Source organism: Anser cygnoides, chromosome 2, assembly GCF_040182565.1.
Source record: "Anser cygnoides isolate HZ-2024a breed goose chromosome 2, Taihu_goose_T2T_genome, whole genome shotgun sequence".
In the NCBI taxonomy this organism is placed as follows: domain Eukaryota; kingdom Metazoa; phylum Chordata; class Aves; order Anseriformes; family Anatidae; genus Anser; species Anser cygnoides.
The window spans coordinates 36526812-36552462 of record NC_089874.1 but is presented as its reverse complement, the minus strand read 5'-3'; the positions used below and the strand labels follow the sequence as shown (position 1 = coordinate 36552462).

The 25651-nt window shown below is 39.5% G+C and overlaps 1 protein-coding gene across 1 annotated transcript in view; it reads left to right on the top strand.

Annotated features, from left to right (window-relative positions):
• The window catches only part of JAZF1 (JAZF zinc finger 1), a 190536-nt gene that overhangs the window by 79734 nt on the left and 85151 nt on the right, over positions 1-25651 (top strand). Inside the window, exon 2 of the mRNA XM_066991859.1 lies at positions 22397-22469. Coding sequence (XP_066847960.1) covers positions 22397-22469 — 73 coding nt within the window. The remainder of the gene's footprint in view (positions 1-22396; positions 22470-25651) is intronic.

Below are 25651 nucleotides of genomic sequence, written 5' to 3'. Positions count from 1 at the left end.
GTTAGACTTGGTTCTTCCAGTGCTGTTTTCATTTTATCTGTCTCTGTGTTATTTGATCTTAGGGCCTCCATCGTTTACCCTTTTACTGTGTACATTACTCCTCAAAGGCAGTAAGATTAAACTGTGCGAAGAAAGTTTGCAGGATCAAGCCATTTGTTCTTCTAAGCTTGTGCCCGAGGCTATAGCACAGAAAACAAATATATCTTAATAACTTTCTAAAATACCTGGAAAATTGTTTTGTAAATACGTGTTCCTTTCTTGTATCTCTTATTTTCTGTGTTCATTTTGGTTTTGTATAGTATTACTTACTCTCTCGTAGCCTAGGCAGGAAACAGCAACAAAGTTGGAGATATTTTTCCATGTAACATGCAGAAGTTTATCCCTATATATAGCCTACTGTAAGTTTAATTTGAATAGTCACATTCTTTCCAAACTTGTGGAAGAGAAACTATCAAAGTACAGACAGTTTTTCCATAATTCATTCTGCAATTGTATGTCAGTATGACGTACTCTGTAATTTCCAGAAGTCACAGGGAATGAAAGACAAAATCTTACGTTCAGCTCCAAATTATTTACTTGTATGAATTAAATTTGGCCTGGCAAAATTATTAAATTCCAAAAGTTGTTTTTTCTCCTGTTTGTGTTCTTATCTTAGGCTGCAGCTCTTGCACACTGTTCCTGTACCTTTTGTTCCAGTCCAGCATTTTGTCTGGTTTATTTCTGAAGTCTCAAAAGACTGGATACTCATCTGAAACGGAGAGCTGCTTTCTGTCCTGGCAATGTTTAGGAGTCCAAATGTCTGGCTTGCCTGCTGGGAAAGTACCTGTTCATTTGGCAGGTCAAATGCAGACCTGAATTTTGTTATTGGCAGGCAATTTTTTGTTCATCTTCAGATTTTCTCTGAATTAAAAAAATAAAAAATGAAAAATAAAAAAGCTGCATAGCTGCTGTAAGTAGGTGGGAGGGGAGACAGAACACATTCAAATGGGCAACCTAAACAAGAGTTACAGTGGTTCTCGCTTACTGAAGTATGTTCTGGGTGGGCCTGGGGCCAGCTGCCAGTAGCTTGTCGGGAGCATGAAGTTCCAGGCATAGCAAGACTGCAGCAATTGCACTGAACGTACCAAGTCCTGAAGCTGGGAGTCCTCCCAGGAACAGGGGGTTTCTGTGAGATGTGCACGGGGCGTGGAGGGGGGGGAAGAAGTGCTGCTGCTTACTCAGTACAGTGGGAAGGTCCTTGTGACCCGATACTGCTGAGAATGTGAGAAAGCTGCTTCAATGATGAGAGCTGAAGAACTTACCAGTACCTAGAAGATGCAAGTCTTCCGGGACTGGTGTTTTCAGGAAGCCTGCTGTTTGTTTCTGTAGGCTGACTTTGAGATTCCTTGCTTAAACTTTCTTGATGCTCTTTAGCTAATTTTGGAAGTATATGCATCTTTAGTTTTTTGGGTTTTTTTAGTTGTGTGGTTAAAGTATGAAAAGTATAATGGTTAAAATACACAAGTAAACAAACTGTTAAAAGCATCCTTTTTTGATTGAAGCAATGATGCTTGCAAAATCAGAACAGTATGTTTGCCACAGATTTCTGAGTGGCTGATGTAAATGGTGCATTGGTGTTGAGTATTTTTTCTGAAGTATGTGCTATAATCTTGGAATGAGAGATATAATCTAGTTCCTAGTTCTTTGTGCAGCCCGAAGTCCTATTCAAAATGTTAATTTTATATTGCTCTGATTTTATTTGTTTGTGTTTTTTTTTAGTCGCTTTGATTTCAGTAATCCTTCCCAAATTGTTTTTCCATGGTAAATTACTTGGGAACCTCATTAAAGCTTTAAAAATAGCAAGACTTGTGTTAAAAGAAGTTTACCTGATCCTGATTTGCAGAAGTGGTAGTAGTAGTCCAACTAATTGTGATGACAAAACAAACATGAAATTAGATCAGAGAAATACGTACATCTAACCACTTAATGTCCTTTTGGTTTGAACTGATTCCCTTTGTCAAATCTGTACTTCAAAATGTTTCAGGTTAGAGGTAGCTGAAGTTCTGGGTTTTGCAAGAAACAAATGTGGGGAGCATTTAAAAAGTTAAAGGAACATTGGAAAAATAGAACAAGAAATAAATGCTGATGGTGCCAAAGGCTGGCACAAACTAAGCTGAGAAGTTTTGAACTTGGAAGCGTTTCGGGAGGGACTTTCAGAAATTGGTTTCAATTAAACAGGTAAGTGCAAAGTTATCTGGCAGGTTATTCCCTCTACTCTCGCTTCAAAGTAAAGAAGCAGGGTTAAAGGTTTGTTTAAAAAAAAAAAGGCAAAAGAAAGGTTTTGCTAGATAATATCTCCTTCTGTGTTATTGTTTTCAAGATGTTCTTGTTTTGTTAGTAAAAGACTATTTGTTTGACAGTTCCTTGTTCTATACATGTGTGGCAGATAACTTGTAAAATACCGAGCCACCTGAGATTTGTAAAGAAATGGTGGAAAGATCTCACACTGAGCTTCCATTTTCCACTACAAGACTGTTTTTAGTTATAGCCTTTCCGTATCTCAACCATTTTGACTGACGTTTCTGTGTTCTGTGTCTGCTTTTGCAAACGCTCTTCATTTGTAATTTTTAATAACAAGTTTCATGTGATTTTAACAGAAAGCTAGGAAAAAATGTGTTTTCCTGATGTTAAAGAAAGGAATTCCATTTCATTCAGATGATCCGTATCTCTGTTTTGGAACAAGTTTTGGAATTCAGCAGAGGGCGAACAGGACTTGTTTTTATGAAAACCATTCAAATTTGGCAAGGTTGCAGGTCTCTGAAAATTGGTCACTGTTTTAACCTAGTAGATTTGTTAGAGACTGTAAAGAAGCATAAGTCTCTAAAGTTTGAAGGCTTTTTATTGCAGACATTGAAAGAGGACTTCTTGCAACTTCTCTTCTAGACTAATGGAAGTTAGTTAATGGAATTGAGTTAGTTAATGGAATTGAGTTCCAGGTATTGGATGAGAGAACTGTAACATCGCTCTCATGTTTCTCTGTTTTCATCTGGCCAGAATACGCATGGCTGCACAAACTACCTTTATGGACTTCTGACAGGTCAGGAGAGAAGGAGTGGAGGAAATGTTTCTCAAGCTAAAGTGTAAAGGAAAACGGAGAGCAGAGGAAACAAACCAAGGTTTTAATTTAATATAGCGCTTTTTTTAAAGATCATGATCTTTGAGATTTGTAGGCCCATAGCTTCTAAACTCTGTACACAGTCCTTATAGGTTAGACTTGTAAAGTTGATTTTACTGGGATAAAAATTTAGGAAACGGTGATTTTTCACTTGACTGATTTCCAGATCTCGTACACTGGGATTAATGTATGTACCTATATTCAATTGTTGCCTAAATAGGAGAAAGAAAGTTGTGATTTTAGTTTAAAAGTACAAAACCTAAACTTTTTCTGGAGCTGTCAGATTTGCCTGTAAGAGAAAGGCTTGGAGCATAGACTTGCTCATTAGTAACCATGAGATTCTTACTGACTTTTAAAATTTACTTTAAAACAAAAAAATGTTTTCTGATGTATATCACAGAATATCCCAAATATCTCATAATATCTCTAATATCTCATATTACCAGAGTGGTGTCTGTACTATAACTGATTTAGAGTTTTGTCTAATTTTTGATTCTGATCTTTCCTCCTTGTTTTATGGATATAAAGGAAAATATATAGAATATGGTGGTGTTTCTAGCATGTGCCTGCCTTATGTAGTAATTGTGAGGTGATCAGTGATTTATTTTATTTTTTCCCCAGAAAAACAGCTCTTGGCATAGGAGGTCAGTTGGCACAAGGAATGCACAAATGAGTTGTGTATCTGTTCTGTCATGAAACCTGTTCACATTTAACTGTGTGTGCTCATCAATTAAAAGAAACATCAGCAACGCACTTTTCAAAATTTTCAAAAGCCTTCTAAGCATAGTATCTGACTCCTAGTTTTACATTAAACTCATCCCTTGAATGTATTTTTCAGTCACACAGGATGGCAGACAATAGTTTATAACATCAAATGTAAATCTCCCCCCCCCCAATACAAAATAAATGAAACCCGAAGGCTGGCTGCAATAACACCCATTACTTATGCAGACGTATCCATAACAACTAGTACTTACCTCAGTGCTTTCTGCTCGAGGACGATGAGCCTATATATACACTGGTTTTTCTCATCAAGGCATACAGTATCCCTAGTGTTTTCATAAAGCACTGTAATTGGAAATAGTCTGACAGAAGCTTTCCAAGTCTTCATCTTGGCAATGAATCTGGCTGCAAAGTGATTCTGGTTGTATGAAGCATTTGAAACTGTTTATCTCTCACTGCTGGTATTCATTGATTTGTTTGTATTTCTTCAGTGTCTCCTCTGTGTCTATAAAATCCTCTGCAGTGCTTCAGCAGACATTTTGTCAGGAATATCACAGTGAACTCAAACTGAGAACCTGCCTTGATTTTTTTTTTTTTTTGTGGTAATGTTTTTGGGTGTCATCCTCCGTCCCCCTCTCCCTGATCTCTCTGTTTTGGTGGCTCCAAGCACTTGCAGAACTCTTAATGCTTGGATGCCGTCAGTGCCTGGTGTTACATACATTCACAGGATGGGATCTCTTGCATTTTCTCCTCAGTGTTGTAGCTTACAGCCTGAGTTCCTTGTGTCTTTATTTACAGTGGTGCACTGAGAAGTATGAATGTTTTAACACTATTGGTAATAATGTAGGCAAATGGCATTTTGGTTTTGTCGGAACTGTAAAAAGAAGTGTGTTTACAGCAAGGATTTTTAATACAGTTACTCTCACATCTCACTGTCTGGATAATCAGTTGTGCCAGCAACTATAAAACAGCATAAGGAATCTCATTTTGTCCATAGCACAGAAGTGGGATTGAGGCGTGTTTTTGTTTTTACTAAGCAAGAAGCAAACATAATGCCCCTTGAATTAAAAATGATAAGTTTAGACTGGATGTACTGTGTATGTCTCATCCCTCTGTTGCTGGAATTCATGCCATTTAAAGCATAGCTTTGGGTTGAAAACAGATGGATCACATGGTCACTTCCCTCTAATTTTACAAGGTCCTGCAGATCAGACATACCTTTCAAGTGGATGTTGTGGTCCTGGAAAACGAGGCAGGTAAACAAATGCAGCAGACTAAAGATAGAGGGGACAGGAGACTCTTGGTGCACTGAGCAAAGAAAGGAGTTTGTCAGGACCATTAGGCAGTCTGTAGCCTAGCTGGAAATGGAGCCTGTAGCCCTTGATGCTAGCCAGTGCAGAACCTTCACTCTGTTATTTAAAATTGGGATCAAAATTAACTTTGGTACTTAATTATTTTAAGATCATCTTTACCATTAGCAGTGGTAGGTTTAAAACAGTACTTTGTATGCAATGAAAGTTCTTTTTTATCTTTGCTTTACACATGGAGGAATGAAGCTGCTCCTGGTTATACAAAGATGTTTACATCTGGGTGGAAAACAATATCCAGAACCTCTCGATTACAGTGGAGACCAGGACTGCGTCCAGAGTTGCTCTAAGAAGCAAAAAAAGATAGAATATGCTATGTCATCTCCTAGTCTGTTCAACAGAGTCCAGGAAGCTCTCAGATCTGTTTCTCTTCTTAGTGGTCTTAGAGAGATGTTATCGTCTCCATGTCCACTGTTCCAGACAACGTGCTAGCGAGTGGGCTTCCTTCTTCATTGCTGTAAAGGTTGGCTGGAATTAAATCCCCCAGAAACGTGTTTGTGGATGCTCGCTTAAAGAAACATAACTCTGGTTCTTCTACTGATGCCATCCACTCGGATTTCATAACATCCTCTTCTTCTCACGTTCAGAGTCTAAGTCCCACTGAAGGAGCTGAGCAGTAGTTGCAGCTATTGGCCATAATTATCCAGACAATTCAAAGAGCCTCTAATGGTCATAGCAGACACTGCAATCTTCCTTTCCTCCACCGCTGCCCTATGCCTGGTGTATACCAGGGGTGCAATTTGCATAGGTAGTATGAGGGGAACTGCAACTCTATTGAGCGGTAGAAAAAGTAGTCCGCTCTTTCTTTTTTTGGTAAATTAAGTGATCAGCTGGAAAAGAAGAGCCATTTTGACTCTGTGAGGAAATAAACTGATTAGCTTTTTCATGAGCTCCTTCACACAGCCGTGAACGCCTTTTCCATGGCTGTGTGAAGAAGAGCTGGCACGTGGGCTCCCCACACCTTTAGTTGACACGTTGATCCATTAGACAAATACTTCAGTTAACTGCTGTTCACTTGACATAAACTAATAGAAATGGAGAGACCAGATCTGGAGATGTTTTTCAGCCCATGTTACCATCCAATTAGAAAGAATTTGAGAGATTATAAAATCTTTTTAAGAAGTAGAGCTAAAACACGTTGTTATGAGCTGAAAGTAAGACTTTCATGAGTCTTACTGGCTTGATCAATTAATTAGTTCATACAGGTGTTTTCCATCTCCTGTAATAGAAACTAAATTTGAAGTGAATATTTTACAGCAGTCTAACATTGTGCGGAAAGCCTTACTACTGCCTGATGCTGTTCAAAGGTTCATTGAAAAAAAAATTTATGATCTTGGTTCTTTTGCAGCTGTAGTGGCTTTTAATGTTGCAAAAACATGCTGATTTATAATCTTAGCTGGTAGCTGCAGAGAGAAGGCCACTTACTGCATGTACATAGGGAATGGACTATTGTCTTTCCAGCAGACACTACCTCAGGCCGCATCATAACTGTAGTGAAGTCTGCGTCCTGTCGTGCACCTCCGTCCCATTCCATTGATGGTTTAGACTGAGGAATGTTAGGAGCGAGTTGTACCTTCCCATGCCTCCTCCCACAGCCCACTCTAGCAGATTTCTTTCTTTCCTGTTGAAGTCAGATTGCAAGGGGATGCACGAGTGCTTGGGTCTCAGCCTGTTTTGGAACGATACACCAGGACATGCTTTCAGACCTGGAAGTTAGAATGTGTTCACCCTAGTGATAATAACAGGAAAACCTGCATTTTGACTGCTCATATTGAATTTCTCCTTACCAAAGCAGTTTGGTGGGGGTCTTTTGTTGTTTGTTTTTGACTGCTGTCAGTCTGGTGTGTTTCAATGGTACTGAATTTAGTAAACTGTTTTCAAGTATATATAGGTGAAAGAGGTAGAAGAAGTAAAAGATGTTAAGCAGGGATGGTTACCTCATCAAACTGGCAAGCTTGGTTTCTGAGTTGATGGAGTAGAGAGCCTCTCATAAGGAGTGTCTGAAGCTTTTTATGAGTCAGCCAAGTTGTAGGACTCTGTTACTTACCCCTTTCAAAACAAAACCAAGAAATCTTCAACCCCAGCATTTTGCATTAGCACTTGGCACGGACAGATTTCAACTAGCAAAAGAAAAAAAAAAAAGCAATCTTATTTAGATACTTTTTTTAATTTGTTTGTTTTAATTTCAACTCCCTTCTCCTCCCCAGAATAAAAGAAAAGCAAAAGAAAAGTTATTAATGTTTCTGGCTTTGGGGGTGGTGCTGACATGGGAACCCTGGAACAATATGCAGCGTTTTCTTTGTTTCAGGGCTTTTCTAAGCATCTTGTCTGCAGTTCATTGGCAGACAGGCAATGTCAGTCTCCCACTGAGGTGGTTTGTTTAAGGTGTTTATTTCCATACTCTTTAATTCATGCCACCTTCCCCACAGTTTTCTGTCATAGAAGATATTTGTCTTCGTTTTGACTAGGTTATTAGGTAGTCTACTAACAGTAGTGAAAAGCTTTAGAGCTAGAATAAATTACAGAGGAGTTACTAGGCATTTCTCTGCTTCTCACTGCAAATCAATACCACTCTGCAGAGGAAGGGGTGAGCACACTGACACTGCATTAAGCAATGAATATTAAAAGCTACTAAAATTCAAACAGAATGGAGAGGGAGATATTTCAGCTAGCCTTAGTAAATGGCAGGGAAAATGCTTAAGGAATTTTGGAGGATAGGGGGTGGGGTGGGCATAGTATTCTTGCCGGTGGTCTTAATTTCTCTTGTAATCCAACAGCCACATTTACTTACTCTTAGTCCTGAATACAAAGAGTTCAAAGCAACTCTAGTCAAGTATCTTGAACTAATCCTGACAGGAGTGCAGTTATGTTGTCCTAATGCTGACATGCAGGTGTCTGTTGAACCTGGAAAATGACTTAGTTGCCAAATAGGTTCTTTTATTTGTTTGAAACGGCAAACCAAACAAGCTCTCTCTGAACACATATCCTTTTAATAGGCCTTACCTTTTAAACTGTTATATGGAAACGTTTTAAAGAGTTTGGTTAAACTTTTTAAGCTATTTCTCGAGGAGAGAGAAACTTGTAACAAAGGGAAAGCCATCTGCTGTTGCACATAGTAGCAGACTTGGAAAGGTGATGTTATTTTTCTGATGCATATGCATTTTACACTTGTAAGATTATTACTGAAATAAGTTTTGAGAAAGAACTACTATTTTTAAAGTTGAAAGTGTCTTCATATACTCTTATTAGTCCTTCAAAATTATTCAATGTACTTTAGGGAATTTTCAAAAATCACATTTTAAAAATAACTCCAACAGAGCAAGTAACGGCATAGGTTGAGCTGAATTCATCAGAATTTAATTTGTTCCTAAATTCAGCATCAGAACCTTTGTTTACTAAGTGATTCCGTGTTATCTTACTCCTTAATCATTCTGATAAATGTATGCAATGTTTTTTTCTTTCATAGTCAGCTATTGATCAGAGGAGGGAAGGAAAAAAAAATATTTAGTACTGTCCATCAGCTTGCAGCAGTTAATTGCTGTTTAGTAGCAACAATAGTTGAATTTAGAAGACACTGAACCATCATTGCATGAAGTAATTTTTTTGGCAGCAGTTAAATGTATAATTAGCAGCTGGATTTTCAGAGGAATGTGCATATTTTCTTTGAGATATATACTGCTATCAGGAAATATGTCTATATACTGTATATATTTATGTATCCTGATCTAAGACAGCCTTGCTTGAGTTTTCAGCACAGCTGATGTCCTCCTTTTCCCATCAACCCTGTTTCCAAGTTCCTCTTGATTCTACTTACTTACAGTACTTCAGTAGAGTTAAACATATGTTTTGGTGAGTCTGAATAATGAATTTTTCAGACGGTTACAGACGTAAATACAGTAAATTCAACACTGTTTTGAAACAGATCAATACTACTTCTTGAAGTTGTACTGAGCTGGGGGTGAGGCATTGTTTCTCTGCATCTTGCATCAGAAATATACAACATAGAAAGCTCAGGTGTGCAAAAATGAATATATATATTAAATTGTTTAATCCTGTCAGGTGCTTCAGAGCAGAAGAGGGAGCTTTCTTTGCTGAGAAGCATTCTCAGGAAATCTTGAGTTTTCTGAATCTCGAGCACCAATTTAACCTGCCAAAAATGCGGTGTCCTACTGTTGCTTTCTATTATATGACAACGTGAAGGAAATATGGATGGTTTCGCTTGCATGAATGTCAGGGAAAAAAATGGAAGCTCAGAAATTGAATGTAATGTTTTGTTATCTTCTTTAGTGAGTACTCATCCAGTTGTTTTAACTGTAAACATTAAAAAAAATATATTATGGTAAGTTAACTTTGTATTCACTAGCATGACTATTAGATTAATAATTCTATATTCAAATTCTGTGTGTGGGCAAAAAATAATACTATAATTTTAAAGGAATTGGTACCTTGCAGCATCTCCTCTGTCTTCACACAAATGTTTATTTGTTGAAGACAGCATGGTTTTGATTGGGAGAATAAAGTGAAAATATAATACTTAAGAATGAGCCTTGGCCTTAAAAAACCTTTGATTATTAAGCTTTTTGATTTACTTAAATTTCTACTTAATGTCAACATTTCAGGCTTATCTGAATCTAATATTTTGAAGTATCCTTCAAATTTTCCTTTCTTTTTTTTTTAATCCCCTGCCTTAAGTTTTGTCTTTTAAAGACATGGTGGCTTAATTTAATTCATTGTGATCAGGGTTTTCTCTGTATTAGAGCTGTTACAAGTAGCAAAAGTATCTCAAAACCTTTCCCTTTTCAAGGAACAACAGCAAAGAAGTAGCTAAACGCAGGGGCAATAAAACGTGTAGGTAAGCAGCAGGGAATGCTCCAAGTCCCAAGCTGAATGGAGGATATAGCATGGAGGTGAAGACGAAGGCAGCTGAGTGTCCCCCCTCTTCTGCGAGGTGAGCCAGCAGAGATGCCAGCACCAAGGGCTACACGACTGCCACAAACGACAGGAGAACTACCCAGGCTGGAAACACCTTCGCATCGCCTGAGGTGAAATAACGCCTGCCGGACAGCCGCTGCCTCAGCGGGACAGCAAATGGCGGCGGGGGAGCGGCCCGGGGGCTGCCACGATGGGGTGACATGGAGGCGACGAGGTGGCCCGGCCCTGGAGCACGGCACGGGTCAGCTCCCGGCGTGGCGTTAGGGGTGCTAACCAAGCCAGGCTGGGAGATCTCCCCTCGTCCCAGCTCTGCCAACCAGTGTCTGCTAGGAGCTGGGCCAAGGTGGCCGGGGTTCATCTGGGTGAGGACACCAAGGTGGTCAACGCCTGGGGATCCTGGAGCTGAAGTGGTAACCTTAGTGCATTCAATAACCTATTTCACCCTGGTACTCCTCAGGAGTAGAAGATGCTTTGAAGATTATCTCTTTCAAGAACATATCTTAAAGGTGCAGGGCATCTACTCCACCATTAGTAATCCACGGCAAACAAACTAGTCAAGGTTGGTTGGTAGCACATCAAGAATTTCTTCCACACTAGTCCTTGTTACCCCCGTGATTGAATACTGAGCTTTAAAAAGCTGATGCAGAAGAGGTACTGTAAACCTAAATAAAAGTTGTCAGTTTGTGTGCTGAGAAATAGATTTTACATCTCACAGTAGTGCACCAACATGAACCTAATATATTCAGTGATGTTGGATTCCTTGGAGAGAAAGGGGGGGAAAAAAAACTTGTAAGAAATGTACTGAGCGATGATGTGTGGGTGTTTCTTGTTCCCTGTGGTAGGCTTGTTGCTGGATATTTCATGGGTGGCACTCAGCATAAATGTGGAGTTGCTCACAGTCTTGGATAAGGCGTATTGGTGGTGAAATTATTTTCAGTGAAATAAAATTGTGCAAGACGGAGTATGTCCAAATGAATTTGGCAGAGCAGTTTCAGGAAACAAAGGTTATCTGAGCACCTGGTATTCTTACGCAGCTGGTTCCCATCTGTGCACCATCAGCCTCCAGTTCCACCGGCTATGGTTGCTGCCTTCTGGAGGGTAATGCCAAGCAATCCTGAAACAGCTGGCATCGCTGTGCTGTGATGCCATTCCCTTCATCCTTACAGGAAATTGCTTCATTCTGTGCACTCCCTGTCAGCAGGAACTGAAAATTGGGAACCCAGGCTGCCTCCTATAATATAACATTGTGCAAAGCAGTAGCCCAGAAGATAAGTTTCTTACAGCAGCTTCAGTGAGTCACAGGAAAAATATGTATTGTTTCCTTCTAATACAACCCTTTCTCAAAAACAAAACCAACCAACAAAACAAACAAACAAAAAAATACTGTTTGCAGAGGAGTGAAGAGACAGTAAATAACATACTGTAAAGGCTTTCCTTCTTGATTCCTGGTAAAGATGAAGAGGTTTAATTTGTGAAATACTAGCTGCCGTGCCTGTAGTGGTTGATTTTAGTGTTTCCAGACAAAATTAAAAGTGGCCTGTTTTCAATGACACTTGAAAATTTAGTGCTATGTTGATAGTCTGAAATGAAGATCTTCTGACATTGCAGATGAAATATGTGCCACTGAAGTTCAGTTGTGGTTTAGTTGGCCATGGAGTTGGGATATAATTATATTATTTTAACTCCTGGAGATCATTACTACTTTGGGAAATAAAACCCCCAAGCATCAGAACTGTCAAGATATATATTTTGAACTTTTATTTAAAGTAATACTAGGTTTTATTTATTTTGGAATGCTTAGCCAGGTTTTCATTATTAAAACTAGACTAGAACAAGACTTTGAGTATTAAAGTAATAATATTAAAAAGGCAAAACACAAACCTATAAATTTTCAAATTTTTTTTAATAGGAAAACTAGCTGTTTTGAAATAATTGCTTGCTTTATGCAAAACTGTTTATCTTAGAATATGGATTTAAGCATGTACTTACCTTACAGTCTGGATTTGAGAAGGCATGGGGTTCTAGTTGGTTTTCTGTAAAGATTGCTCCGTTACTAGTAGTCACCAGGTTTTGCCCAAAAAGGCCAAACTTCCCAATGGATTTGCCCAAGCCAGAGCCTGGTTCTCATAGAAACCTTCTACACTCAACCCTAAATCAATCCAATGCCAATTCCAAAAATTATTTCCTTACAGTTTTGGCAAAATGCTGACCACAAGATAAATGTTCCTCCTTTCTCTTTTTTGTTCCAAATGTAATGGGAAATGATGCAGAGGATCTTAGAGAGTGGAGAAATGTGCAAATTTTGGAAATAGGGTTTTTTTTGCCTGAGTACTTAGAAAATTCATGTCCAGGGCTGTCTCTGTGTTGGAGAACAACCTCCTGCCTTTTTCTCCCTTTCTCTCCAGGCTGTCAGCGCAAGGAATGAAAAATGCTTTCCCTGACCAGCAACTCCATACCCGCTTGCCCCTGGGGCGGTCACAGCTATGCTGGCAGCATGTTTTTATTGGCCTCGCGTGTCGTTTGGGGAGGTGATACAACTATGTCAACAGGAGAAGGCCTTTTGATGTACTCTTGCTGTGTCCCCCGTCAGAGGGCTCTGCCAACATAGCTGTGCTCTTACAGCTGGTGCAGAGGGCAGGGAGCGTGGCCAGGACCTACAGCACGATTAACAAGAGCATCGTGTTGATGTGTGTATATGGTGGGGGGTGCTATATGTCATGAAGCTGGCTTTGTCAGTTTCAGAATAGAATAATATCCCTAAGTCACAGATTTTTTTTGATTTCTTTTTTACTTTAGATTTGGGTGAAGTAAAGGTGAGTGCCTTTCCACAGTATGTGTATTCCTAAAACTCTCAGACAAAAAAAAAAACAACTGATCACAGAGTGGAGGGGGAAAAAAAAAGTTCATTTCATTATTGAAATGTGGTCATTTAGGGAATGCTAACGTTACATGTTATGTCCTGTGTGCTTACTTGACTGTTAAGTGAGAATGGACCCTTTATTTTATCACTCTTCAGTGGCACCTCCTGAGATTATGTGACTTGAATTAAATGCTGGGAAATTTAGTGAAAATGGCATTCTAATTTTTCTCTATTTCAAGCTTCATTACTTATATTTGCACTTAGAAGTTGCAAGCAAGATGTTAACATTTAAAATGCTTAAAAATGGAATACGTCTCACAATTTAAACAGGAAAATAAAGTAGCAGCAGACTCATGTTCTTTTCCTTCTCTGAGGGATCTTTCCAGCAATTTGCTAGTCTTCTATTGATTTGATTAATGAATATTTTACCTATTAAAAATAACCATTGCTTATTGCATTTGGTTGCTGCGATAATTATATGTTTCAAATAAAATCTAATTAACATAAGTGGAAAAGCATCACAGCACATGAAGTGTGCTCGCAGTTCACCACGTCTGAAAGATCATGAGACGCCTTTTTGACATCTGTGGCTCTGCAGCTAGTTACCAGCAATTACTTTCCATTCGGATAGAAATCAAGTATTTGATTTACAGCATTGCTCTTTATAATCTGAGACATGAGCTACTGAGAATATTATGAGGATGCTGTAATCACAGTGCACGGTAATGCTCTTCTAAATAATTACGGCTGTACCCTCCTACACTACACTGCTTTGTAGTTGCTGCTGGAGTTTTGGGTAGGTTTTTGGGGGAGGGTATGCTAGGGAGATGGGTTAAAAATTGGTTGGTCAAGCGCCATTCATTCTGTCAAAGGCAGGCTGAAGTAGGTGGCAGCCAGTTGTTCAGCTGTTCTTGAGATCTGGGCTGTATCTCTAATTGGGGCCCCTTCTAATGGGACCAGGAGAAGCCACCACTTGAATTTACCTGTTGAAGACGATGCTGGTTGTGCTCCCCTGCCAGAGAGAGCGGGCTGGGGAAAGGGATGAGGATGCAGGGTGGCATGCAGAGAGTACACGTGGTGTTCCTCACAGGATGCACATGGCCCTCGAGCTTCCCGCTGAGAACACTTAGAGCATATGCTACTTTGTTTTCTCTTTTAAATAAAGAATTTCACAAATTCTGTACTTGGTTTACAGTGCTGTAAATTGGTGAGAAGCAAGAGACTAACTGTGGGCAACCCCAACAAGTTCTGATCAACCAGATCGTTCCGCTGAGAAGTGAAGGAACAGACAAATTTCTTGGGTCTGGCCATTACCTCGTAGTTATTCTAGCACGTTTGATACTGCCCGACCTTCATTAATGCAAATTATTTTGGGGATAGAGGAATGGAAAATTCTTTTAATTTCTGGCAAGGAAAAACTCGTCGTAAGACAGTAGATTGTCAGTAACAAGGACCACAAGAGTAGCCAAGTAGTATATTTTCAAATAAACAAATGAAGACATGGCTTATAGCTGATCAAGTGTTTGGATTGGGAACTTCTGTCCTGTTCTTAGTTCTGTTGTGTTATTTATATATAATCTGTGGCACTGGAAAGTTAAGCACACTCTCATTTTTCACTTTAATTGCCTTTTTGAAGGCAGCATGACAGAATCAAAGGTTGACTTCAGCAGCCAAGGAGTGCTGTGGTTGCTTACTACTGTGTAATAATTAACTTAATTGCAGAAATTTGAAAATCTTAAAGAATTGGGATCCACAATTGGATTCTGTACATTCTTTTTATTTTCCATTTTCTGTATTTGAAATATATTTTTCTCGTACACAGATCACAAGTGTATATATATATTAAAATTAAATACTTTTCGGAAGATTTGCAAATCCGTGTGTTGTTTACATTTATTTCACTATTTGTTTTTTAAATTAATAACTAATGTCAAATGATCTTCTCTGTTGTGTTACTGTTTTAAACCTGTAATCCTTTTAATATAATTATGCATTAAATTAGTACATTTGAAGCTGTAATCAGAACCCAGTTTGGCTGGACTGTGGGAGGTATAGGATAGCTGTTGCTTCTGAGAACTCAGTCTGAATTCAGTAGTAGCAGCATGCAAGGATGAAGTGGTGTTGCTCAATAATAGTGTTATATAAAAATGTTCTACTGTTATGTTTACTGTAAGAGTAAAGTAGAGACTTGTTTCTGTATAGTGTATCTAAAACAACATGTATTATTTTAACACCCAGTAAGAAACCATATTCTCATGCTACAGAGCTCTGAGTTCTTGTGTCTGTAAAAAGGAGTTTCAGATGTGCTAACCTGCAGCAGTGAGTTGATGCTCTTTGTTTTGGTTGTCTTGGAGTTTTCAGTGCTTTAATTTTCAGCAGACTGCTTTTGAACTTCTGTCCCCCTTTTTTTGGATGGTCCCTGTGACACCCTGTGACTGAGCCTCATGGCTTCTGCAGTGCTAACATAAGTGAAGGGGAAATGCTGGAGTGACGTCCCTGGGGTTGGGTGCTTTTCCTAAGAAGAGACTTCTGTTTTTTACTTTCCTGAGGCTTCCTTCAATTAAATAAGTCTTCTGTTTGGTATTTCTTTTTGATAACCACTTGCCTACATCTGAAATAAGGAATCTGCCACTTTTAAGATTTACACTGTCTTGTGCTTGCAAGGCCTTAGAAAAGGGCCGTGTTAGATCACCTACTGTATTGCTTGTGCCTACACTGGACACTGTGCTTTGATCTGAACTTCCATTCATATTTCGGAGGCCTGTGACTGTCAGTTTTCTTTTCCATGGCTTCATGAACTTAAGAGCAATTTGAAAGGGGAAACAAACTGTTGGCAGCTGAGAAAGGTTGGCAAGTCTTGAGTAGCCCAAATAGGGAGACTTATGTGCTTTAGAAAAAAAAAAAAAAGTATGGAGTCTCCAGTATTCATTGAAAATGTGAAAGTTGAAATAAGTAAAATATAGTGTTTTTGTGTTTGAACTTGCCTGAATGTACCTTTCTTAGTCATCTATTTAATGATAGCTTATCTGGAAGTGTGGAAGTATTTAGTATCTAATCCGTTTTACACATTTTGGTGAGTCCATCTGTCATTTGGCACCCTGATCTTGGAAAGAAGTTAAACTTGTTAATATTATATATATATATATATATATGTATATATATATATCTCAAAGGTGTTCTTGAAGTCAGGTGGGTTTAAAACTCTTGCAGACTCATGGTATTTATCTCCAGTCTTCTGTTCCTGAGATGTAGAGCATTACCTGCTGAGACACACATTGCTTCCCTTTTAGAGATGATGGGAAATGAAAAAGTATTGCATGGAGCAAAAATGTACAGCAGTTCCTGCTGGATTATGAGTGTAGCCCTTAACTGAACAAACTCTGAATGCATGTGTCATAGGCTGAAAAGTTGAATATATATTTTTGTCTATAAAGATACTATCAGGGGACCATGTTGATACCTGTGAAATCATAGTTGTCTGTGATCCCGCTCTTCAAATTCGTAAGGCCTGAATAGCACTGTATCTGTAATTGAAACTGTGAAATTCCTAGTGGCTTCCTTGCAGTGGAAGTTTGGGATTGGGAACAGTTTCCAGTAACACTGAATTTGTCTGTTTCTGGCTTTTTAAGCTATGCCCACGTAAGAACAATTGTGGACTTTGGAGGAAGCCAACAGAAATGTTTGCCTTGGCATCATTAGTGAAGGGAGCTAGTTTTAAGGGAAGTGTAGGTTTTAATTAATTAGCTGAGCAGGCTTGTATCAGCCAGTTTTTAAGGCCAAGTGAAATACAAGACAGACACTCCGCGAACCCAGTGGTGGGCGCGTGGGGTGTGTGTAGGACTGCTCTAGCAGGCAAGTTGTGAGTCTGGAGAACCTCTGCGTTTGCTCTTCGCTCCAGCACATACGTGCGCCGATCTCATACAAAAAGGTGAGATTATCGTAAACATCTCCAAGTGACTTGGGAGATGGATCATACTTCAAGTCCATGGTCCTTTTAAATATGAGTTGTAGTGTTTTCAAAAATCCTTTGTAGGGACGTTATTTTCCTAACATTTGTGGTGTTTTGTTGCTCTTTTTGAGATGAAACAGGGAGAAATAATACCTTTGGGCTGACAAGCGGAGTTTTATCTTGTTGCTTTTGTTGCAGCTATCTGGCTGAAGTAATGACATGGCAATTTTTTCAAACCTACATCTTTTGAAGATATGGATTCATCTTTTTTTTTCCCCCAGAAATGTTGTTTCTACAGTGTCAGTAAAATCTGTTGGAGGATTACAGCTGCCAAAACATATTGAAAGTCTGGTCACTTCATTTGTATGTGAACAGGGATTCAGATGTCCTCCTTCAGGTCAGGTACCTGGATTCTTATCAGGATTGACGTCAGCTTCTGTCCGTTCGTTCAGTGGTAGCACAATGAGGTAGAAGCAGCACTGGACACTTCATATTTAAGATGTGGAAGAGTAGTTTAAATTTTACGTCCTTTAAGTCACTATTATTTCTTCTGAGACCAGCTTTGCTACTTTGCAGTTTTCCTAGTCACTACAAAAGAAGAATGCTTGCAGTTGTCAAATAATGCTACTGAAATTTGTTAGCCCTTCTCTGTGTGTGTTATAGGTGAAAGGTGATTTTTCACAGTTACTTAATTGCAAGAACTTTATTAAAATTCTCACGTGAAGTTGCTTTTGACAAATTTCTTGTACAGAGGTAGGGCACAACTCATTGCTCTGTTTTGTAGCTAAGATGTGGCATGTATTTTGTGCATGAATACTCACATAGAACAAAGTTCTGCATCTGATGAAGACTGTACTTGAACAGGGTGGGTATGCTTTTCTATTATTTGCTCTATTTCAAATACTTTGCCAGGCTAGGATTTTGCAACGTTTTCAAGCTGAGAGCTATTTCTGCATAGAGTGAGGTGATTTAGTAATGGTAGCTTGGTTCAGCAGTCAGTGATTCATTTTGTTAGCACATGCTCTGCAAAAAATGCCTGGCTTCCATTGAGCAGTTTAAAGGAGGTGCAGTGCAATTTATGGTCTTAGCCTTAATTATGTATTCATGCTACTTGTCTGGTTGCCCAGTGTGGAGCACTTTGTGGATCTGAGAAATTGAAAGTGTCTAATCCCTGATTACTTGAGCAACTGTATCTCTTGTGGGTGTTGGCACCCACACTTCTGTCTTTTAATAGTGAGATGGGGAAGCCCAGAACAAAAAAAAAAAAAAAACACCCAAATTGTATTTTTATAACACTTTCTTAGAAAGAAAAAAAAAAAACAAGGTTTCCAACATCTAACACCATAGTAAAATAAGAGACCATAAGTTTAAAAATAAATAAATCAAAAAACCAAAAACATTCTGAGCATTACAGAAAGTACGTAGTGCTTTCTGTCCTCCCATTGTGAAATGGAATCAGTGGAACGTAATGCTTATGAGAAGAGACAAGTAATGAAGGCAGCTAATGGACAGCGGGTGGCAATTTGTTCTGCTAGATTTAAAGCAATACAGCAAAAATAATGCAGCAGTGAGGCTTCAGTATCCTGTGTCAGTTCAAGAAGCCAGAGTAACCAGTTAAAGCCAGCTGTTGATCAGTCCCTTCAAAACAAAATCTGTGGTTGTTTTTGTGCGTGCTGTCTGGATGTTTTTCTTTCTGTATAAGAAAGGGAGCTCAGATCAGTCCATGGTTGTACTGCATAAATACTTTTCAAGAAAGAGATTCGTCATCAGTGAGTGTTTAATCCATTATAGGTGTCTGTTTGGAAACTATTTAGGCTACTTTTGGCTGCCTTGACCAGCCTATGCGTGCTTGAGGAAACATTGACCAAACATTTTTACACTATGCAGGGCCATTTTGTGAACAGCAGGGAGGCTAGTGAGAGGGCAGTATGGGGAAACCATTTTGTATGTGCATTGTATAGGTGTTAAGTCCTGGGGCACAAGGCGAACAGGCAGCTATACACGTCTCTCTGCAGGTTTTTGACTTGTTCACAGAGCTGGGGGTTTTGAGGGGAAGGATGGCGGACAGCCTGTGATGGCTTCCTCAGCAAGGGCCGAGATGGTGGCAGGGGAGGAAGGAGGAGCAGCGGGAAGCGGGCTGTGTGAAGGAAGGGGCAGGGGAGGGGAAAGGCAGAGGGTGAGGAGGAGCATGGTGAGGCAGGAAGCAGCGAACTGGTGATACTTTGTGGCAGTGACTGAAAAGCTGGCTGTGGTGGAAGCTGCTGCAGGCAGGAGACATGGGTGCTCTGAGGGCAGCCAAAGAGACAAGCCGGCCAAGCAGTGTGTGTCAGATGGCATCTCCTGAGAGATGGGGTTCCTCTGCACAGGTGTCGACTAGCAGATAATGTGCTTCACTAGCAAGCTCCATCAAAAGCTATGGGATTTTTGATTTTCGTCTTTGTTTTTTCCATCTTCAGCAAGCATTATGGTGGGCTGCTGGCAGGCAGATGAAGTGTGGTGGGCTCTTCATTGGAGCTTTCCCTTGTCCTCTCCCACAGATAGGAGCAACACTCTGATGTAAACCAACCCTAATTTTGCCTACTTCAGTCGCAAAAACTGTTGTTTATAGGTGGAGGTTAATCCCACTTAAGAACTGGATTAGCGAAGACGTAGTCATTTAACCACAGAGGCCTAAATGTGGGCTGAGGCGCTGTTCAGGCAGTCCTGGCAGGGATTAGGGCTCTGCAGACATGCAGTATCGAGACAGTTTCATGGCAGGCCCTGCACCACAGAGGTGTAAATCTAACAAAGTTCACCGTGACAGCGGTGGTGTGCTCGGCCTGCTAAATGACTGTGTTTTGTGGAAACAAAGACAAGGAAAAGATCTTTGTGTGTCCTGTAAACCTCTGTTCCTCAGAGAAGGGAAGGGAATTACAAAGATAAAGGGGAAGATAGCCAATGCTTTGCTGTCTCGAGTTAGTTTAAGGCAGAGCATGGTGTGCTGATAATTGCTGCAGGATTTCCCAAGGCACCACAAAGGCAAGGAAGGTAGGCTGGAGTTGGTGGCTGTGCTGGTACTTGGGCTTTTATCCCTCTCTGACCTTCCTTGAAGGTGTTTATCTCTTTATGGACATACTGATAAGGCATGCTAGCAAATCCTGGGGTATGAGCTTTGTAGGAACTGAAATGTGGGAAGAAAGATTAGCATTGTTCAGGAAGAAACCAAATGAGGTTTAATAAGAGCAAGTGTAGAGTCCTGCACCTGGGAAGGAACAACCGGACGTATCAGTACAGGCTGGGGGACGACCTGCTGGAGAGGAGCTCTGAGGAGAAGGACCTGGGGGTCCTGGTGGACAACAGGTTGACCATGAGCCAGCAGCGTGCCCTCGTGGCCAAGAGGGCCAGTGGGATCCTGGCATGCATTGAAAGGAGCATGGCCAGCAGGTCAAGGGAGGTGATCCTCCCCCTCTACTCTGCCCCGGTCAGGCCTCACCTGGAGTACTGTGTCCAGTTCTGGGCTCCCTGGTACAAAAAAAGACAGGGATCTCCTGGGAAGAGTCCAGCGGAGGGCCACAAAGATGATACGGGACCTGGAGCATCTTCCCTATGAGGAAAGGCTGAAGGACCTGGGTCCATTCAGCCTGGAGAAAAGACGACTGAGAGGGGATCTCATCAATGTGTATAAATACTTGAGGTGTGGGAGACAGAGGGATTTGGCCAACCTCTTTTCAGTGGTTTATGGGGATAGGACAAGGGGTAATGGCCACAAGATAGAGCACAGGAAATTCCACACCAACATGCGAAGGAACTTCTTCACAGTGAGGGTGACAGAGCACTGAACAGGCTGCCCAAGGAGGTTGTGGAGTCTCCTTCTCTGGAAATACTCAAGGCCCGTCTGGACGCCTACCTGGGCAGCCTGCTCTAGGGAACCTGCTTTGGCAGGGGGGTTGGACCCGATGATCTTTCGAGGTCCCTTCCAACTCCTTCAATTCTGTGATTCTGTGATTGTTCTGAGCTCTAAGAGGGTGAGACATGGAATTCTCTGCACACCGAATAAAGACATCAGCTTCAGGCAGTAGTGCAACTACTGTATTTATTTCAAGCACAGTCTCCATTCATTTCAGTTAAAAATCTTACCAAAGATAGGGTAGCTGAGGCAGATTCCACAACAACTTTTATCAGGTTTTAAAAACAAAACAAAAACCGCAGAACTCACCAGAAGCAACCAATGAGGTCAAACAAATGTGGCTGTCAAGATAATGAGCTTTCTGAGATCAGCTTTGCTTAAAGTTGCAGCAAGAAGTGAGAGTAGTCCAAAATACAGCCTGACTGCAAGATCTTCCCATGTTTGTTTGTTCTTGGGTGGGTTTTGCTTATTTTTTTCTCCTTCCCCAAACACAAAATAGATGCTTTCTCTGACATAAAAGATAGCAGCAGTGCCATGGACAGCCGTTTAGTAAAAACAGTTTGTGTTCTCTATAGTTAAAAAAGCAAAAGTTGAACTGCCGTTGAACAAAAAGTTGAACTGCTTTTAAAGTCATGCATAAAATATGTTGTTAATGAATATGTAGTAATATGCACAAGCATGATGCACATTTTCCATTGGGAACTTCTGAAGACAGTTCATAATCAGCTCCTAAAGGTGCATTTCTACTATGTGGGAAATGTTGTATTTGAAGTCTCAATACAATCTAAATTTTTGTATGAGAAAACTACTTAAACTATGGGCATACATAGTTTTGGTTTCAGAATTTTAAACTAGTTTAAGCTATTTCTTTGTCAGAAAAAAAAAAGCAAAACTTAAAAGGGATGATGAAAATAATGATTGAAAACATTCTTTCATTTGAGTGAGAAAGTTGGTAGTCGAGGGATTTGGATTGTGCTTGTTTCAGGGCTTTTGGTGGGCAATGCTCTATTTGGCAAGCATTTTGCTTCGAGTGCGTTTTTATATGACTTCTGATGGAGAGCTTCAAAAATAAGCTGCAGAGAAGGGAGAAAGCAAAACTCAGAGATGCAGAAGAAAAGTCAAGTTCCAGCTGAAGAGATTTAATGGGTCTTGAAACATCTCAAAATGTGTCAACCATATTTAGAAATAACTACATTAAAAAAAAACAAGAAAGCTTGATCCTTTTAACACTGTAAATCATGCAAAGCAGTGAAAACTAATATTTATGAGGGAGACTGTGAAAGCTTGTGTGACAGTTGGAAATTACATCACTGTTGATGTTTCAAATTCTTGTGTAAAGTAATGCAATACTGTGTTTATGAATGAACAAATGATTGTGCTGTGCTAAGCATACTGTATATGGATGAACTGGGTTGAGCTATTATATCTCTTGTCTTCACTTCTGTCACTTTGCAGTATGCAGTCTTGTATGTTTCAGAGTAAATACAGAAAAATGAATTCAGTATATCTACTTTTTTAATTCCAGATACAGACCCACGTGTATTAGAGAAACAAGAACTTCAGCAGCCAACATATGTTGCTCTAAGTTATATTAATAGGTAAGTGTGGTTATTTTTCAAGTAGAATTGATCATGGTTTGCATAGTACGTGTGTATACGCACATGCCAAAACGATACACTTATGTGTTCATCTATTTAATTTGTTTTATGTTATAAGACACTGTGATAACACCTGTTCTGCAAAGACAGTTGAATTAAAATTTAACTAAGTTTTTAATCACTTTAATATAGGACATAAGCAGCCCTTTAGCTGCACTGCCTAAATACTTAGGGGATGAGGTTTTAATGTTTTATGCTGAAGCTAAATCTTGTGCAAAACAAGATAATTTCTCTTTGCTTATTTTTGCACTTCCTTGTACTCCATGCAAATGAGCGGAAAAAGTTTGTTTTTTGTTTTTTGTTTTTTTACAATCAACATTTAAATTCAACTGATAATAGTATGACATATGAGTTTTTTTATAGTACTTTGAAAGTTTTTCAGCTACAGTGTATAAAAAAAAAACTTGCTTACCAGATGTATATAACCTAAGACCTGAAAAATTTAAGAAATTTAAACAGCTTTTGAAACATTAATCTAAATAACAGAAAATAGACTTGACTTTTCATTTATTGACTGATGACAGAACTGAAACCTCCAGAATGCAGGAATGGAAGGGCTGTGCGTGTCTTGGGCTGCACTGTGGTAAAGAGCAACCTTGAGAGTAGCTCCTTAGTTTTTTTCTCACTTAAGCCTGTCACAGAATTCAACAGAGGTACCTCAGATTGCTTCTCCTCTGGGAGAAGTGACCCATGCAGCATGCTGCATGGAAGGAAGAGATGGTGAGTTTTTGTGGAGTTGCAGTGTCCCTTTCTCAGCATGTCTTCCAAGTTATCTTTTAATCCTAAATAAGCACTATACATGAAGGGCTATTCCTCATTTAAAAGTCTTTTTTTCCTGTTTTCTGTAAATCAACATGCTGCTATTCTGGGTTTACTTTTCCTTCTTTTATATATTATGTTGTTGTTTGTCATTTGTGGTGTTTTTTTGTTTGTTTGTTTTTGGTGTTGTTTTTTTTTCAATCAGATGTACCGTGGTTAAAAATTGTAGTCAGTTGTCTCTTGAAAATGCATTTTTGGAAAATATTCTGTATGGGATTATTGTTTTTTATCCATGGTGTATGAGTTTCCTTTTATATCTTTGCTATCCTAATGCATGAGATACAAACTCACAAGCCTGAAAGATTAACCAAGAATTTAAATCAGGATAAACTGAGTTTGTTCGAACTCTCATTGATCATACATAAAGTAAATTTTTTCATTTTAATTTTACTTTGTGTTAAAAGTGAGGGGAAATAAAGCACACCTTTTACAAAGGAATCCACCATTTGGCTTTGTTTAATATTTGCCATAGAAAAAAGGTGGCGGGGGGGGGGGGGGGGGGGGGAAGGCTGATGTATGAGAGGAAGAAGTGATGTTCACTTCGTGAAGTGACTACATTTTCTCCCCTGTATGATATAGTGTTATGATTACGAATAGCTGGTATTGACATGATTTCCTATTTGGCAAGTGACTGCTGTTCTTCCTGGAGACAGTCCTACCCTTTAAAGCATACTTTGAAATTAACCGTTACCCTCTTCTACACTTATTTCTGTTGATCTCGTTTAATGTATAAAACTTTTTTTTGCAATATATATTGGTATGTTGTCATGTATGTTGGTATGTTTCCCTTTTTCCATTATATACTTGGGCGTTTTCTCTTGTTGCTTCTGTGGTTATTTTACTTAATGTGAGGGAGCGGAAAGTTTTATAAAAAATTAGGGAAAAGCTGTTGTATGATCACAGGAAGAGGCACGGGACTTGATTGTCTGATTCAGAATTGGAAACTGCTTTTAAAAATAGCGTGAAAGTGATACCCTGTTTAAATTTCACAATTTTGCTACCCTTTTTAACTGAGTTAGACTGTTTTGCTTACTATGTTTTGCCCACAAACTTTCTTCACCTTTTAATTTTGGGAAGTAATTGTTCAGAATTTGTGTTCTTCTTATACCAAAACCCAACCTTAATTGACTCTTACTTAAACCAGCTGCTATTTAACTGTCTTTTAACTGTCTTTTAATTTTTTCTAAAAGTGCTGTTGTCTTTCCTTGAACCACCTGCTCTGTGCAGCTCAAGCTCTTGAGGGAGCAGCAATATCCATTACACTACGAGACATGCCTTTCTATTTCCCGCTACATATGCCAGAGCTGGGTTCTGCTTTGTTGTCCCAGGCTATGAACTCAGATTTTGTAGCCTAATACATGTCATAAACATGTTGCATACTGTTAGATATCAAACACCAGATACTGCTGCACTTTTTTTAAACCCGTGCTTTTATAGCTTCCAAGTGAAACTGAACTTAGCTCGGTTCCTGCTGTGAGTTCCAGGCCTTAAAACAATCTTCCTCTGCAGGTCTGTATATTCAATATGTTCTGTGTGGGCCATACGTTCTCATGGAGCCTGGGAAAACAGGGACTTGAGATTCTCAGGGCCTGTCAAAATTGTATGATAAGATGTATACTTAGTATATGCAGAGGTGGAAAAATGCAGAAGAATGATTAAGTGGGTGTGTGCTATGCTCTGCTCGCTGCCTTATGGCATGGTGGCCATTGTAAGCTAAAACAAAACATAAAGCGGGGTTGTCTGGTTGGATAGCTGGGAGGGTAAAGTATCAGTAAAGCAGACAGCAGAGATGGAAAGGTAGAGGAGACAACCTGAAACATGCTCCTGCATCCATTTCCCTTCTACTCCCAGGTTATTTTCTCAGGCACGTTAATATGGCAGTACTGTGCGTGTACTTGAGTTCTGAAACAACCTTCGGATTGCGGATGTCTGTAAGGCTCAGTCTCTTTCTCTGCTGGAGATTTACTGCCACTACAGCCTTCAGTAACTACACACAGATGCAGTTTCCATAGTGTGCGATCCTCATGTAGACAGATAGCGTTCCTTTTCAAACTGGTGGACAAAGTATAAATTATAGGTCATAATGGTTTACTAGCTCTCCATCAAATGCTTGTAATGGTCACTGACTGAATTGCAGCAAGTCTTTTCCTCAAACAAAATTTAACATAGTCGTAATGCAGTCCCCAGTACTGATGATTTTCCTATTTACTTTTTATTTTCTTTCTTCAAAGTCAAAATTGAAGTAACTACTATCAAAGCAGATGCAATTAATCTGCCTTCATCCTGTAAATACCGGAGTAGTT